Source organism: Scyliorhinus torazame, chromosome 5 (assembly GCF_047496885.1).
Source record: "Scyliorhinus torazame isolate Kashiwa2021f chromosome 5, sScyTor2.1, whole genome shotgun sequence".
NCBI lineage: Eukaryota > Metazoa > Chordata > Chondrichthyes > Carcharhiniformes > Scyliorhinidae > Scyliorhinus > Scyliorhinus torazame.
This window is the reverse complement of record NC_092711.1, coordinates 287375470-287391216: the sequence shown is the minus strand read 5'-3', so window position 1 is coordinate 287391216 and position 15747 is coordinate 287375470. Positions and strand designations below refer to the sequence as shown.

Sequence of the window (15747 nt, the reverse complement as noted above, 5' to 3'; positions counted from 1 at the left end):
TACAAATACCTTGTGTGACTAATGGATAATGGATTGGACTGCAGGTTGTGGCCAGAGCCACGGTTAAAATTTGGCACTCGATTAAGATAGGGCTGTGCTAAATAAAAGGTTGGTAATAAGAAAGCGTGAGATGGCTAAAAGTGGTCAGAAACAGATGTGAACGGTGCCAAGGAGGCCCGGCCAACCAGCCCACATGTTCTGGTCTTGCCCCAGACTTGCTGAGTACTGGACAGCCTTCTTTGAAGATATGTCCAAAGTAGTGGGGATGAGCATGGAGCCATGCCTGAAAGTGGCAGTCTTTGGGGTAGCAGACCTGCCTGATCTGTTCATAGGGAGGAAGGCCAATGCCCTTGCTTTTGCCTCCCTGATCGCCCGCAGTAGAATTCTGCTTGGCAGGCGGTCAGCAGTACCACCTAAAGCTGCAGACTGGCTATGCGACCTATCGGAATTTCTCCAAATGGAGAAAAGTCAAATTTGCCATCAGTGGATCGGAGAAGGCTTCCTCAAAACATGGGAGCCATTCACCTGATTGTTCCGGGACCTGTTTGCGGCCAACAACTAAGTAGCCAGGAGCTAGGAAGAGTAGCCAAGACACAATAGAAGAGAGGGAAGTAAGGGAAGACCCGGGGAAACAAGAAGGGGCAGCCAAACCCAGCAAGAGAAAAAGGGGATAGCAGGGAAGTTGGGGGGGGGGGGGGGGGGGAGAATAGAAGCAAGAGAGGAAAATGAGAAGGAAGAAAAGAGAGGGAAACACAAACGGGGTGGAAAACACAGGGGAGGACAAATGCAGCAAGTCGAAACGAGAACAAAAGAACGAGAAGAAAGAACAGTCCAAGACCGAACCTCATGCAAATGAATAGGAATAAAAAGCCCAAAATGTAAATAGCATTAGGGGCACCACCCAGGTCCCGACCACCACCCCCACCACCCCCTATTTGTAAAAAAAAAACTCAGTATTTCTTTTCGTTTTTCTGAGTGTGTATATTTGTATTTGTACCATGTATAACAAAACCCAATGAAACATTTTTAAAAAAAAATAGTGGTCAGAAAATCCTTCGTCTATCGTGTGGGACAATTTAAACTGGGATAAGTCTTAGATTAAGACAGTGTCATAGGAATGGAGTGTACATTGCATTAATGCAGTGTGGAAGGTTAGTGCAGTGGGTTTATATAAATCCAAGCTTCAGTGTCAAATTAAATACAAGAGATGTGGGATTATTGGGAGAGAGGGGGCAGGGGAGCAACAAATGTACAAAGAGAAAGACGCCCACAGCAGGGACATGCCATGATACAGTACCTTAGGTGACACACGTGCAAAACATTTATAATATAGATGCAAATGTAAAAATTGTAGGGTACGTTCCTTTAATGACAGAAACGTTAATAATGCTTTCTGTGGAGGGCTGCAAAGGGTATTATTTGGAAAACAAGTTTCTGAATGTTACTTTTTAATTTAATTCACACTGTTTCAAATCAGTTTAAAATTAAAATCTACAAAATCATCTTAAATGCAGACAATACTAATGAAATAAAACAATAGAAACGAAAAGGATGATTGAAAATGACCAAGAAGGCAATAATTTAATCAAGTGGTTCAGAAGAAAACCAAGGATGATTGGAATAACTTAAGGATGTCATCTGAAAGCCAAAATTACATTACAACCCCTTATAGATTCACAAATATATTTTCTCCGCACACCTAATACATACTAAAGTAGAATTAAATTTAATTAAGCTGTCAAGATTGATTGGCTGTCGTCAGACTGGCGTGTCCTCAGGACTATTTTTATTGCAGGACGCTGAAGATTTGAGTTTTAAAAGCCTGTTGGTTGTGGGATACAGAATTTATAAGATTAGGAGATGTAGTTTTATGTTTCCAATCAAGAATGAGTGAGAGCAGAACTTCCAGTGGTGACATGGAGGTGGTGGTTGCACATTGGGTGGCTCCCGCCAGAGTTCTGCTCTAAAGGTTGTTGTTGTCGGGGGTGTGGAAAGCGAAATACTCGGCAATTGTTATTTCAGATCACACTCCGCTCATGGTGGATGTGGTCTTGGAGAAAGGGCCTGCACAGAGCTGGCGTGGAGGATGGATGTGGGATACTTTTGGATCTGGGTTTTTGTGTGAAGATGGCAACGGTGATTGACTATTACGTGGGGTCCATAAAATTGGAGCGGTCTCACCGTTGATGGTATGGAAGCCGTTGAAGGAAGTGGTAAGGTTGAGCTCAGCTCATAGGTGGATAGGGAGGCGAGAGGGGAGCGGCAACGGCTGGTAATTGAAATTTTGGAAGTTTATGGGAAGTATGCAGAAGATCCCACTCCAGAACCTTTGGCCAGTAGAAAGGAACTGCAAACGCAGTTTAACCTTTTGTCTACAAGGAAAGCAGTTTGGCAGTTGAGGCGGGCAACGGGGTATTGTAAGAGTATGGGGAGAAGGCCAGTTGCTTGCTGGTGAGACATCTCTGCCGGCAGGTAACCTCCCAGGAGATTGTTTAGATCTGGGATGGGGTGAGGGGGCTGGTGACTGCGTCAGAGCAGGTGAATATGGCATTTGAGGAATTTTATAATCGGAGTTCCCAGGGGATGAGTCAGATATGAGGGAGTTTTTGATGGGGCTGCATTGTCCCACAGTGGAGGGGGGAGATAAGGCAGTGTTGGAGGAGCCAGTGGAGACTGAGGAGGTTCAAACAGCGATAGGGAAAATGCAAACGGCAAAGTTCCAGTGCTGGATGAGCTCCCGGTGGAATTTTATATGAATTTTCAGGACAGACTGGCGCCGCTATTGATGGAGAAGTTTGAGGATGCGGTGGATAGGAGGGCACTTCCAGAGATGATGGGACAAACATCTATTTCACTTCTGTTAAAAAGGGATAAACACCCAGTGGAGTGTGGGGGTGTACCGGCCATTATCCCTATTAAATGTGGATGCCAAGATTCTTGCAAAAGTGTTGGCACTTCAGCTGGAGAAGTGCCTCCCGCAGATGGTTGGGGAGGATCAGGCAGGGTTTGTAAAGGATACACAGTTGTCCCCGAATGTGCAGCACTTTTTAAAAATTAATTTACGGGATGTGGGGTTCACTGGTTAGGCCAGCATTTATTGCCCATCCCTAGTTGCCCATCAGAATGTGGTGGTGAGTTGCCTTCATGAACGTCTGTAGTCTTTGAGGTGTAGGTATACTCACTACGCTGTTAGGGAGGGAGTTTCAGGATTTTTCTCCAGCGACAGTGAAGGATCGGGAATATACTTCCAAGTCAGGGTGGTGAGTGACTTGGAGGGAAACCTCCAGGTTATGGGGTTCCCAAGTATCTGCTACTTGTCCTTCTCGATGGTAGTAGTCATGGGCTTGGAAGGTGCTAAGGAACCTAGGTGAGTTACTGCAGTGCATCTTGTAGATGGTACACACAGCTGCCAATGTCCTTCAGTGGTGGAGGGTTTGAATGTTTGTGGAAGGAGGAGCAATCAAGTGAGATGCTTTGTCCTGGATGGTGTCAAGCTTCTTGATTGTTGCTGGGGCTGCACTCATCCAGGCAAGTGGAGAGTATTCCATTGCATCCTGACTTGTGCCTTGTAGATGGTGGACAGACTTTAGGGATGTCAGGAGGAGAGTTACTCGCCATAGGAATCCTAGCCTTTGACCTGCCCTGGTAGCTACAGTATTAATATGGCTAATCCAGTTCAGTTTTTGATCATTATCTGAGGAGTCACAAATGGTACTGAACATCTGCAAACATCCCCACTTCTGACCTTATGATGGAAGGAAGCTCATTGATGAAGCAGCTGAAGATGTTGGGCCTAGGACACTACCCTGAGGAGCTTCGCAAGGAAAGGTGCTGGGGTAGGGAGGCAGAGGTAATGTGGCTGAGGATGGAGGAAGACTCGTTGGGATCGGGGTTGCGGTCACTGAGAAATATTTGGATAGTCTGGTGGTGATGGCCAGACTGAAGATATGGAGGAAATTTCAACAGCTTTTTAAGATGGGGCGGGTGATTGGGCGGGGGAGGGGGGTGGGGAGTTATTTTTTGAGTCATATATGTATTGGTTGGTAGAGTGAAGTTATTCTTTTTGATTTGTGTTTTGTTTTATGGATAAAGTGTTAAAATGTTAAAAACTCAATAAAAATATATTTTTTAAAAGGAGAAGTTAAAATAAGCTGTATTATGAGTCCCAACAACTTCAGCCAACTGAAGATACAATATCCTGGGGGGGGAAATTTGCTAATGCTCTTCGGGAGGGTTTAAACTAGTTCAGCAGGGGCTTGGGAACCTGAATTGTAGCTCCAGTATACAGGAGGTTGAGAGTAGTGAGGTCATGAGTAAGGTTTTTAAGTTGCAGGAGTGTACCAGCAGGCAGGAAGGTGGTTTAAAGTGTGTCTTCTTCAATGCCAGGAGCATCCGGAATAAGGTGGGTGAACTTACGGCATGGGTTGGTACCTGGGACTTCGATGTTGTGGCCATTTCGGAGACATGGATAGAGCAGGAACAGGAATGGTTGTTGCAGGTGCCGGGGTTTAGATATTTCAGTAAGCTCAGGGAAGTTGGTAAAAGAGGGGGAGGGGTGGATTGTTAGTCAAGGACAGTAGTACAGTGCGGCCGGGGGCTAGGGAATTTTCATTCTTCGCACATGTCCATAAGGCTTATTCTCGAATCGACTTTTTCTTTTTGAGTAGGGCGCTGATAGCGAGAGTAGAGGATACCGAGTATTCGGCAATAGCCATTTCGGACCACGCCCCGCATTGGGTGGACTTGGAGATGGGGGAGGAGAGGGACCAGCGCCCGCTGTGGCGCTTGGAGGTGGGGCTGTTGGTGGACGAGGAGGTGAGCGAGCGGGTCCGAGGAAGTATAGAGAGGTACTTGGAGACCAACGACAACGGGAGGTCCGAGTGGGGATGGTATGGGAGGCACTGAAGGCGGTGGTGAGGGGAGAGCTGATCTCCATCAGGGCCCACAAGGAACGGAGGGAGAGGGAGAGGCTGGTGGGGGAGATGGTGAGGGTAGACAGGAGGTATGCGGAAGAACCCGAGGAAGGATTGTTGAGGAAGAGGCGCAGCCTCCAGGCCGAATTCGACCTGGTGACCACCAGGAAGGCGGAGGTGCAGTGGAGGAAGGCCCAGGGGCGGTCTACGAGTATGGGGAAAAGGCAAGCCGGATGCTGGCGCATCAGCTTCGGAAGCGGGAGGCAGCTAGGGAGATCGGGGGAAGTTAAGGACAGGGGAGGGAGCGTGGTGCAGAGTGGGGTTGGCATCAATGGGGTCTTCAAGGACTTCTACGAGGAATTGTACCGATCCGAGCCCCCACGGGAGGGAGGGAGGGATGGGCCGTTTCCTGGACCAATTGAAGTTGCCAAAGGTGGAAGAGGGACTGGTGGCGGGACTGGGGGCCCCGATTGGGCTGAAGGAGCTGATCAAAGGGATAGGAAGCACGAAGGCGGGGAAGGCACCGGGGCCGGACGGTTTCCCGGTCGAGTTCTATTAAAAATATATGGACCTGTTGGGCCCGCCGTTAGTTAGGACCTTCAATGAGGCAAGGGAGGGGGGGCTTTACCCCCGACGATGACCCGGGCACTGATCTCCCTGATCCTGAAGCGGGACAAGGATCCCCTGCAATGTGGGTCTTACAGACCGATTTCCTTGCTAAATGTAGATGCCAAGGTGCTGGCGAAGGTCTTCGCCACGAGGATTGAGTGCCGCAGATCATCCATGAAGACCAGACGGGGTTTGTGAAGGGGAGACAGTTGAACGCGAATGTGCGGAGGCTTTTGAACGTTATCATGATGCCGGTGAGGGAGGGGGGAGGCGGAGATAGTGGTGGCGATGGACGCTGAGAAAGCCTTCGATAGGGTAGAGTGGGGGTACCTGTGGGAGGTGCTGAAGAGGTTCGGGTTTGGGGAGGGCTTTGTCAGGTGGGTTAGGTTGTTGTATGAGGTCCCGATGGCGAGTGTGGCCACAAATAGGAGGAGGTCCCCTGTCCCCCCTGCTCTTCGCACTGGCGATTGAACCCCTGGCTATGGCACTGACAGTGTCGAGGAACTGGAGGGGGTTGGTGCGGGGTGGGGAGGAGCATAGGGTGTCGCTTTATGCGGACGACCTGCTGCTGTATGTGGCGGACCCGGTGGGAGGAATGCCAGAGGTAATGAGGATCCTTAGAGAATTCGGGGACTTTTCGGGGTACAAGCTCAATATGGGGAAGAGCGAGCTGTTCGTAGTTCAGCTAGGGGACCAAGAGAGGGGGATTGGCGAGCTCCCACTAAAAAGGGCGGAGAGGAGCTTCAGATATTTGGGGGTCCAGGTGGCCAGGAGCTGGGGGGCCCTGCATAGACTTAACTTTACAAGGCTGATGGAGCAAATGGAGGAGGGGTTCAAGAGGTGGGACGCGTTGCCGCTGTCCCTGACGGCTAGGGTGCAGTCAATCAAAATGACGGTGCTCCCAAGGTTTTTGTTCCTGTTCCAGTGCCTCCCCGTGTTTATCCCGAAGGCTTTTTTCAGGCGGGTTAACAGGAGTATAATGGGGTTTGTGTGGGCGCGAGGGACTCCGAGGGTGAGAAGGGTGTTCCTGGAGCGGAGTAGAGATGGGGGGGGGGGTTTGCCAGACGGCAGGTGGTGGAATTCCCACGGCTACTGCCACACACAGTACAGGACAGGGTGCTCTCGGGGGGGGTGGGTGGGATTGGGGAAGATCTCGGAAACTTACCAGGTGATGCAGGAGGAGGAGGAGGCCTCGGTGGCAGAGTTGAAAGGTAAGTGGGAGGAGGAGTTGGGAGAGGAGATCGAAGAGGGGACGTGGGCAGATGCCCTAGGGAGGGTGAACTCTTCCTCTTCATGCGCGAGGCTCAGCCTCATACAGTTTAAGGTGCTGCACAGGGCACACATGACCGGGACAAGGATGAGCAGGTCCTTTGGGGGTGAGGACAGGTGTGTTAGGTGCTCAGGGAGCCCAGCAAATCACACCCATATGTTGTGGGCATGCCCAGCGCTGGAGGAATTTTGGAAGGGCGTAGCGAGGACGGTGTCGATGGTGGTAGGATCCAGGGTCAAACCGGGCTGGGGGCTCACAATATTTGGGGTGGCAGAGGAGCCGGGAGTGCAGGAGGCGAAAGAGGCCGGAATTCTGGCCTTTGCGTCCCTGGTAGCCCGGCGAAGGATTCTCCTTCAGTGGAAAGATACGAGGCCCCCCAAACGTGGAATCCTGGATCAGCGATATGGCAGGGTTCATTAAATTGGAGAGGGTGAAATTCGCCTTGAGAGGGTCGGTACAAGGGTTCTTCAGGCGGTGGCATCCGTTCTTAGACTTTCTGGCAGAACGATAGACATTGGTCAATGGCAGCAGCAGCTCGGGGGGTTGTGGGGGGGGGGGGTTTACTTTATTTTTGTTTATGTTATTTACACTGGAAGGGTCTGAGGGGGTGTATACACCTGCTGTCTTAAGTCGGGGTGTTAATGTTAATTTATTATTTAGGTACGGGGGGAGGGGTTTGGGGGGTTGCTTTTTTAGATTGTGTTTTGTACTTAACCCTGTTGGGTTCTTTTTTTTTCTCATTTTGTTATTGATATTTTATGAAAACGTTTAATAAAAAATTGTTTTAATTTTTTTTAAAAGGACAGTAGTACAGTGGCAGAAAGGACGTTTGATGAGGACTCGTCGATTGAGGTAGTATGGGCTGAGGTTAGAAACAGGAAAGGAGAGGTCACCCTGTTAGGGGTTTTCTATAGGCCTCCGAAAAGTTCCAGAGATGTAGAGGAAAGGATTGCAAAGATGATTCTGGATAGGAGCGAAAGCAACAGGGTAGTTGTTATGGGGGACTTTAACTTTCCAAATATTGACTGGAAACGCTATAGTTCGAGTACTTTAGATGAGTTTGTTTTTGTCCAATGTGTGCAGGAGGGTTTCCTGACACAGTATGTAGATAGGCCAACGAGAGGCGAGGCCGTATTGGATTTGGTACAGGTAATGAACCAGGACAGGCGTTAGATTTGCAGGTAGGTGAGCACTTTGGTGATAGTGACCACAATTCGATTACGTTTACTTTAGTGATGGAAAGGGATAGGTATATACCGCAGGACAAGAGTTATATCTGGGGGAAAGGCAATTATGATGCGATGAGGCAAGACTTAGGATGCATCGGATGGAGAGGAAAACTGCAGGGGATGTGCACAATGGAAATGTGGAGCTTGTTCAAGGAACAGCTAATGCGTGTCCTTGATAAGTATGTACCTGTCAGGCAGGGAGGAAGTGGTCGAGCAAGGGAACCGTGGTTTACTAAGGTAGTCGAAACACTTGTCAAGAGGAAGAAGGAGGCTTATGTAAAGATGAGACATGAAGGTTCAGTTAGGGCACTCGGGAGTTACAAGTTAGCTAGGAAGGACCGAAAGAGAAAGCTAAGAAGAGTCAGGAGGGGACATGAGAAGTCTTTGGCAGGTAGGATCAAGGATAACCCTAAAGCTTTCTATAGATATGTCAGGAATAAAAGAATGACTAGGGTAAGAGTAGGGCCAGTCAAGGACAGCAGTGGGAAGTTGTGCTTGGAGTCCGAGGAGATAGGAGAGGTGCTAAATGAATATTTTGTGTCAGTATTCACACAGGAAAAAGACAACGCTGTCGAGGAGAATACCGAGATTCAGTCTACTAGACTAGAAGGGCTTGAGGTTCATAAGGAGGAGGTGTTAACAATTCTGGAAAGGGTGAAAATAGATAAGTCCCCTGGGCCGGATGGGATTTATCCTAGGATTCTCTGGGAAGCTAGGGAGGAGATTGCTGAGCCTTTGGCTTTGATCTTTAAGTCATCTTTGTCTACAGGAATAGTGCCAGAAGACTGGAGTATAGCAAATGTTGTCCCCATGTTCAAGAAGGGGAGTAGAGACAACCCCGGTAACTATAGACCAGTGAGCCTTACTTCTGTTGTGGGCAAAATCTTGGAAAGGTTTATAAGACATAGGGTGTATAATCATCTGGAAAGGAATAATTTGATTAGAGATAGCCAACACGGTTTTGTGAAGGGTAGGTTGTGCCTCACAAACCTTATTGAGTTCTTTGAGAAGGTGACCAAACAGGTGGATGAGGGTAAAGCAGTTGATGTGTTATATGGATTTCAGTAAAGCGTTTGATAAGGTTCCCCATGGTAGGCTACTGCAGAAAATACGGAAGCATGGGATTCAGGGAGATTTAGCAGTTTGGATCAGAAATTGGCTAGCTGGAAGAAGACAAAGGGTGGTGGTTGATGGGAAGTGTTCAGACTGGAGTCCAGTTACTAGTGGTGTACCACAAGGATCTGTTTTGGGGCCACTGCTGTTTGTCATTTTTATAAATGACCTGGAGGAGGGCGGAGAAGGATGGGTGAGTAAATTTGCAGATGACACTAAAGTCGGTGGAGTTGTGGACAGTGCGGAAGGATGTTACAAGTAACAGAGGGACATAGATAAGCTGCAGCGCTGGGCTGAGAGGTGGCAAATGGAGTTTAATGCAGAAAAGTGTGAGGTGATTCATTTTGGTAGGAATAACAGGAAGACAGAGTACTGGGCTAATGGTAAGATTCTTGGCAGTGTGGATGAGCAGAGAGATCTCGGTCGGTGTCCATGTACATAGATCCCTGAAAGTTGCCACCCAGGTTGAGAGGGTTGTTAAGAAGGCGCACGGTGTGTTAGCTTTTATTGTAGAGGGATTGAGTTTCGGAGCCATGAGGTCATGTTGCAGCTGTACAAAACTCTGGTGCAGCCACATTTGGAGTATTGCGTGCAATTCTGGTCGCCGCATTATAGGAAGGATGTAGAAGCATTGGAAAGGGTGCAGAGGAGATTTACCAGAATGTTGCCTGGTATGGAGGGAAGATCTTATGAGGAAAGACTGAGGTACTTGAGGCTGTTTTCGTTAGAGAGAAGAAGGTTAAGAGGTGACTTAATTGAGGCATACAAGATGATCAGAGGATTGGATAGGGTGGACTGTGAGAGCCTTTTTCCTCGGATGGTGATGTCTAGCACGAGGGGACATAGCTTTAAATTGAGGGGAGATAGATATAAGACAGATGTCAGAGGTAGGTTCTTTACTCAGAGAGTAGTAAGGGCGTGGAATGCCCTGCCTGCAACAGTAGTGGACTCGCCAACACTAAGGGCATTCAAATGTTATTCATATGGACGATAAGGGAATAGTGTAGATGGGCTTTAGAGTGGTTTCACAGGTCAGCGCAACATCAAGGGCCGAAGGGCCTGTACTGCGCTGTAATGTTCTATGTTCTAAAGCAGAGATATTATTGTGCAGATATTTCACTACACAATTCAGAATCTCCCCGAACAGGCGCCGGAATGTGGCGACTAGGGGCTTTTCACAGTAACTTCATTGAAGCCTACTTGTGACAATAAGCGATTTTCATTTCATTTTCATCTAACCAGGGAGCTATTTTTTAGTTTTTATGACAAAACTGAAATAATTTTAGAGATCGGAAGTAAAAATAAAAAGCTGTAATTGCACAGTCGGTCAGTTCGAGTTCAAAAAGAAAAGCTATTTCCCATCAAGCTGAAATGTTGACCTTTCTGTCTCTTTCTCACAGAGTTGGCTAACTTCAGTCAAGGCAGCAGTTAGTAGCATTAGCGTTGACCTCAGCAATGGCTTGGGATAAAAAGACTGGAAAGGTTCCCATCCTTCATAACTACCCACATCCATGGGATTCAGGTGAGGGCAGGAATAAGCACCAGAGATGTTTTACTCTCCATGCTCTCTTTGAACAAAACCAAATCACCTAAAGGAAAGCTGCAGACCAGATGTTCCAAACAAGGCCATTAATCAGCACCTTCAGGTGTTGCAAAAAGGAGGAATCACCCTTGCTCACTTTCACGCAACAAAATGTTGCAGCTTGTGATATTTCAGGGGAGATGAAACCAAAATTAAAAACTTGAAAAAGGTTTGTAGTAAATTAAATTCCATAGAAGATACAGAACAAATTTCCTTACCATCTTCCTGTTTCAGATTCCTCTCAATATTAGCCACACAGGATGCACAGGTCATGCCGGTAATCTGAATAAAACATTTTTCTGGCACTGGAGCCTCTGTATTCTGTTGGGAGATGGCAGACTCCTGTGATAGTATCTCTCCTTTCATGTAGGTCATCCCGGTTTCACATAGCCCATTCCTAATTTTTTTGTCTTTCATAGGCACTTTGACCAAAACGTCTGTTGGTAACACTGCAGGTTCTGTACTTGCTGCAATTATACAATTTGCAGAACATTATAACATTTGTTTGTGAACTCAAAGCCAGCAACTATTCACATTTCTCAAGCAAAGTCAGCAATTAAGCGGTTTCACTCAGATATAGTTCTCTGCCCTAAGATGTCTTAGTGCCAGTCCCAGAAGAACCGCCCTTTTATGCCCTTTGAGTAATTTCACACACCTATGAAGTAAGATGCCACTGCATTGCTGCCACTCTGTTTACTAGAAACCAGGTAAGTTTTGTCCAAAACTATGGCATTTTGGATCGTGACAACTTACAAAAGAGTTTGGCAACCATTAGCTAAGACTGGATTTAACGGCAGATCAGGATGGAAGGAAAGTGCCCATTTCTACTATGCACAGATATCCTTTCCTAAAAGACTCATGTCAGGGCATGGTGCCCATCATGCTGTTACCTCGCTCAAAATATGGGCCTGAGCAGTGAGCATTTACTGACTGAAACAAAAAGGAAGGACGTAACAACCAAACGGATCCCCTTCTCACACAACACACTCACTTTCAGCAAGAACCAATGTCTGAAACTCTGGAATAGGAACCCTAGCTGATTTCTTCCCTCCTTAAATTAACCTTACAGCCCCTGGATTAAGTCCCAATAGCACTCTGGTCAAAATCATTAGCAAAGGGGAGACAAGGCGTTCCCATTTGGAGCGTTTGAACACTATATGACTTACTTTTTTCATCTGCAGAGCATTTACTAACAAATGTTGACTCCCTTCACTTATTTAAAAAAGATAACACTGTACTTACTGAGCAAAATACTCAAATTTTCCTTAATATTTGGCTACAATTTTTCTTTTTGTTCCAGTCAAGGGATGCACATGCAACTTAAGAGGGCAATGTCAGCATTCCGATATTACTGCACACCTTAAATTCTGCATGTCATACCAACCAGAAAACAAATAGGATGGGACGAAACACGTCTATGACTCCCAGCATCGTACCAAGTGTGGTAATGATCTGAGAGCCAACAATGCACCTTACCCTGAAGATAAAGTGGCTTAGGAAGGATGATCTTTTTAAAAATTAGACAACTTGGGTTATATTAAAAAGAGTTACCAGGAAGAATGGCCTCAAATCCCATATCATCTATCATGTCCCTCAGCTCCTCGGGGTTGGTAAATAGGGGATCATACTCCACAGTTCCGCTGTGCCGTGCAAGAGAAACATGAATTGATATCACTCCACTTTTGTTTGAAATGTTTTCTTCGATAGATTTTACACAAGAATTACAAGTCATTCCTTTAATATTAATCACTGTCACGTTGCTCAATCGATGCTTCCTTGAATCCAAAGCAGGCAGTTGTGGTGAAGATACCAAAGGATGCTCAGCAGCACAGAGTGTAGATTTTTCAGAGCGACATTCATTCGGGAGTGAAACCTTGAAATTTCCTGGTGGCAAGGCCTCAATAGCCTGTTTTAAGGCATCTGGAGTAATCATGGCTGGGTTGTATTGTATGGTAGCGCTCTTGGATTCCAAAGACACCTTGATGCTGTGTACAGCTGGGAGTGCTGATAAGTTACTCTCAATGTTCGTTACACAGGAGCCACAGTGCATGCCATCAATTCTGCTGATCAAGTTCGTTAGTCTGTCGGTCACCTCCTGAGGGTCAAGTTTGGTCACCTGAGTTGCATTTATTAGGCGTTCAATGTCAAAGTCAAGCTTCAGAGGTTTGGCCTTGGTTTTGATTGTGGCAATAAATCCAGCACTTTGAATTTGAGTCCTGAGGTCCTCTGGTGTGATGAGGTGGGCTTGGTATACAATTGTGGCTTCCTGGTTATTCAAAGAAACTAATATTAAAAAAAAAACAAGCAGTTAATATGAATTACATTGATTGAAACAGATTTTAAATTATTTAAATTTAGGCAAAAAAAACCATGTAGAGCTTGAATTTTCCAATAACCAAGGTAAAACAAAATTGTGCTCTCTTCAATGGCCTGAAAGACAAAAGCTCGATGAGATGTAGCACAAAGCCATACAAACCTGAAGGTCTTTGGATTAATTCCAAACTGAGATCAACAAATTGAACAGACTCGGAAACTCCTAGTGGAGTCCTGTACTTGGGCAAGGGGTGAAAAACCAACAAGGGTTCCAATCCTTCACTGGCTAAGGCTCAAGAGTTACTTGGCGCACATCAGGCCAGAATACAATTAGGCTTGACGATTAGATCTTCTACATTCATTTTTTAAAATACTTTTATTCAGATAAAAATTTTCATTATACACAAACAACCGCCAGCCCCCCCACCCTAATGGCTGACGGTAACTAGCTCCCTGAAAAAGGAGATGAAAGGCTGCCATCTCAAACAAAACAAAATGGTATTATAGAATCCATACACTGCAGGAGGCCATTCAGCCCATCAAGTCTGCATTAACCATCTGAAAGAGCACCCCACCTAGGCCCAATCCTATGCCCGTAACCAGACCTAGGAGCAATTTAGCATAGCCAATCCACCCAAGCTGCACATCTTTGGACTGTGGGAAGAAACCGGAACATAGAACATAGAACGATACAGTGCAGTACAGGCCCTTCGGCCCACGATGTTGCACCGAAACAAAAGCCACCTAACCTACACTATGCCATTATCATCCATATGTTTATCCAGTAAACTTTTAAATGCCCTCAATGTTGGCGAGTTCACTACTGTTGCAGGTAGGGCATTACACGGCCTCACTACTCTTTGCGTAAAGAAGCTACCTCTGACCTCTGTCCTATATCTATTACCCCTCAGTTTAAAGCTATGTCCCCTCGTGCCAGCCATTTCCATCCTCAGGAGAAGGCTCTCACTGTCCACCCTATCTAACCCCCTGATCATTTTGTATGCCTCTATTAAGTCTCCTCTTAACCTTCTTCTCTCCAACGAAAACAACCTCAAGTCCATCAGCCTTTCCTCATAAGATTTTCCCTCCATACCAGGCAGCATCCTGGTAAATCTCCTCTGCACCCGCTCCAAAGCCTCCACGTCCTTCCTATAATGCGGTGACCAGAACTGTACGCAATACTCCAAATGCGGCCGTACCAGAGTTTTGTACAGCTGCAACATGACCTCCTGACTCCGGAACTCAATCCCTCTACCAATAAAGGCCAACACTCCATAGGCCTTCTTCACAACCCTATCAACCTGGGTGGCAACTTTCAGGGATCTATGTACATGGACACCTAGATCCCTCTGCTCATCCAAACTTCCAAGAACTTTACCATTAGCCAAATATTCCGCATTCCTGTTATTCCTTCCAAAGTGAATCACCTCACACTTCTCTACATTAAACTCCATTTGCCACCTCTCAGCCCAGCTCTGCAGCTTATCTATATCCCTCTGTACCTGCTACATCCTTCCACACTGTCGACAACACCACCGACTTTAGTATCGTCTGCAAATTTACTCACCCACCCTTCTGCGCCCTCCTCTAGGTCATTGATAAAAATGACAAACAGCAACGGCCCCAGAACAGATCCTTGTGGTACGCCACTTGTAACTGAACTCCATTCTGAACATTTCCCATCAACCACCACCCTCTGTCTTCTTTCAGCTAGCCAATTTCTGATCCACATCTCTAAATCTCCCTCAATCCCCAGCCTCCGTATTTTCTGCAATAGCCTACCGTGGGGAACCTTATCAAACGCTTTACTGAAATCCATATACACCACATCAACTGCTCTACCCTCGTCTACCTGTTCAGTCACCTTCTCAAAGAACTCGATAAGGTTTGTGAGGCATGACCTACCCTTCACAAAGCCATGCTGACTATCCCTGATCATATTATTCCTATCTAGATGATTGTAAATCTTGTCTCTTATAATCCCCTCCAAAACTTTACCCACTACAGACGTGAGGCTCACCGGTCTATAGTTGCCGGGGTTGTCTCTGCTCCCCTTTTTGAACAAAGGGACCACATTTGCTATCCTCCAGTCCTCTGGCACTATTCCTGTAGCCAATGATGACATAAAAATCAAAGCCAAAGGTCCAGCAATCTCTTCCCTGGCTTCCCAGAGAATCCTAGGATAAATCCCATCAGGCCCCGGGGACTTATCTATTTTCAGCCTGTCCAGAATTGCCAACACCTCTTCCCTACGTACCTCAATGCCATCTATTCTAATAGCCTGGGTCTCAGCATTCTCCTCCACAACATTATCTTTTTCCAGAGTGAATACTGACGAAAAATATTCATTTAGTATCTCTCCTATCTCTTCAGACTCCACGCACAACTTCCCATCCCTGTCCTTGACTGGTCCTACTCTTTCCCTAGTCATTCGCTTATTCCTGACATACCTATAGAAAGCTTTTGGGTTTTCCTTGATCCTACCTGCCAAATACTTCTCATGTCCCCTCCTTGCTCGTCTTAGCTCTCTCTTTAGATCCTTCCTCGCTACCTTGTAACTATCCATCGCCCCAACTGAAACTTCACACCTCATCTTCACATAGGCCTCCTTCTTCCTCTTAACAAGAGATTCCACTTCTTTGGTAAACCATGGTTCCCTCGCTCGACGCCTTCCTCCCTGCCTGACCGGTACATACTTATCAAGAACACGCAATAGCT

The 15747-nt window shown here is 46.6% G+C and overlaps 1 protein-coding gene across 3 annotated transcripts in view; it reads right to left on the bottom strand.

Annotated features, from left to right (window-relative positions):
- Positions 1-15747, bottom strand: part of LOC140421187 (copper-transporting ATPase 1-like) — a 155345-nt gene that overhangs the window by 101576 nt on the left and 38022 nt on the right. For 2 of the 3 annotated variants that reach the window (XM_072505690.1, XM_072505692.1), the window contains 2 exons: positions 12268-12999; positions 10935-11183 (listed from right to left, as the gene is read on the bottom strand). In XM_072505690.1, the coding sequence (XP_072361791.1) occupies positions 10935-11183; positions 12268-12999 (981 nt within the window). The remainder of the gene's footprint in view (positions 1-10934; positions 11184-12267; positions 13000-15747) is intronic. The other variant, XM_072505691.1, reaches the window with a different exon arrangement.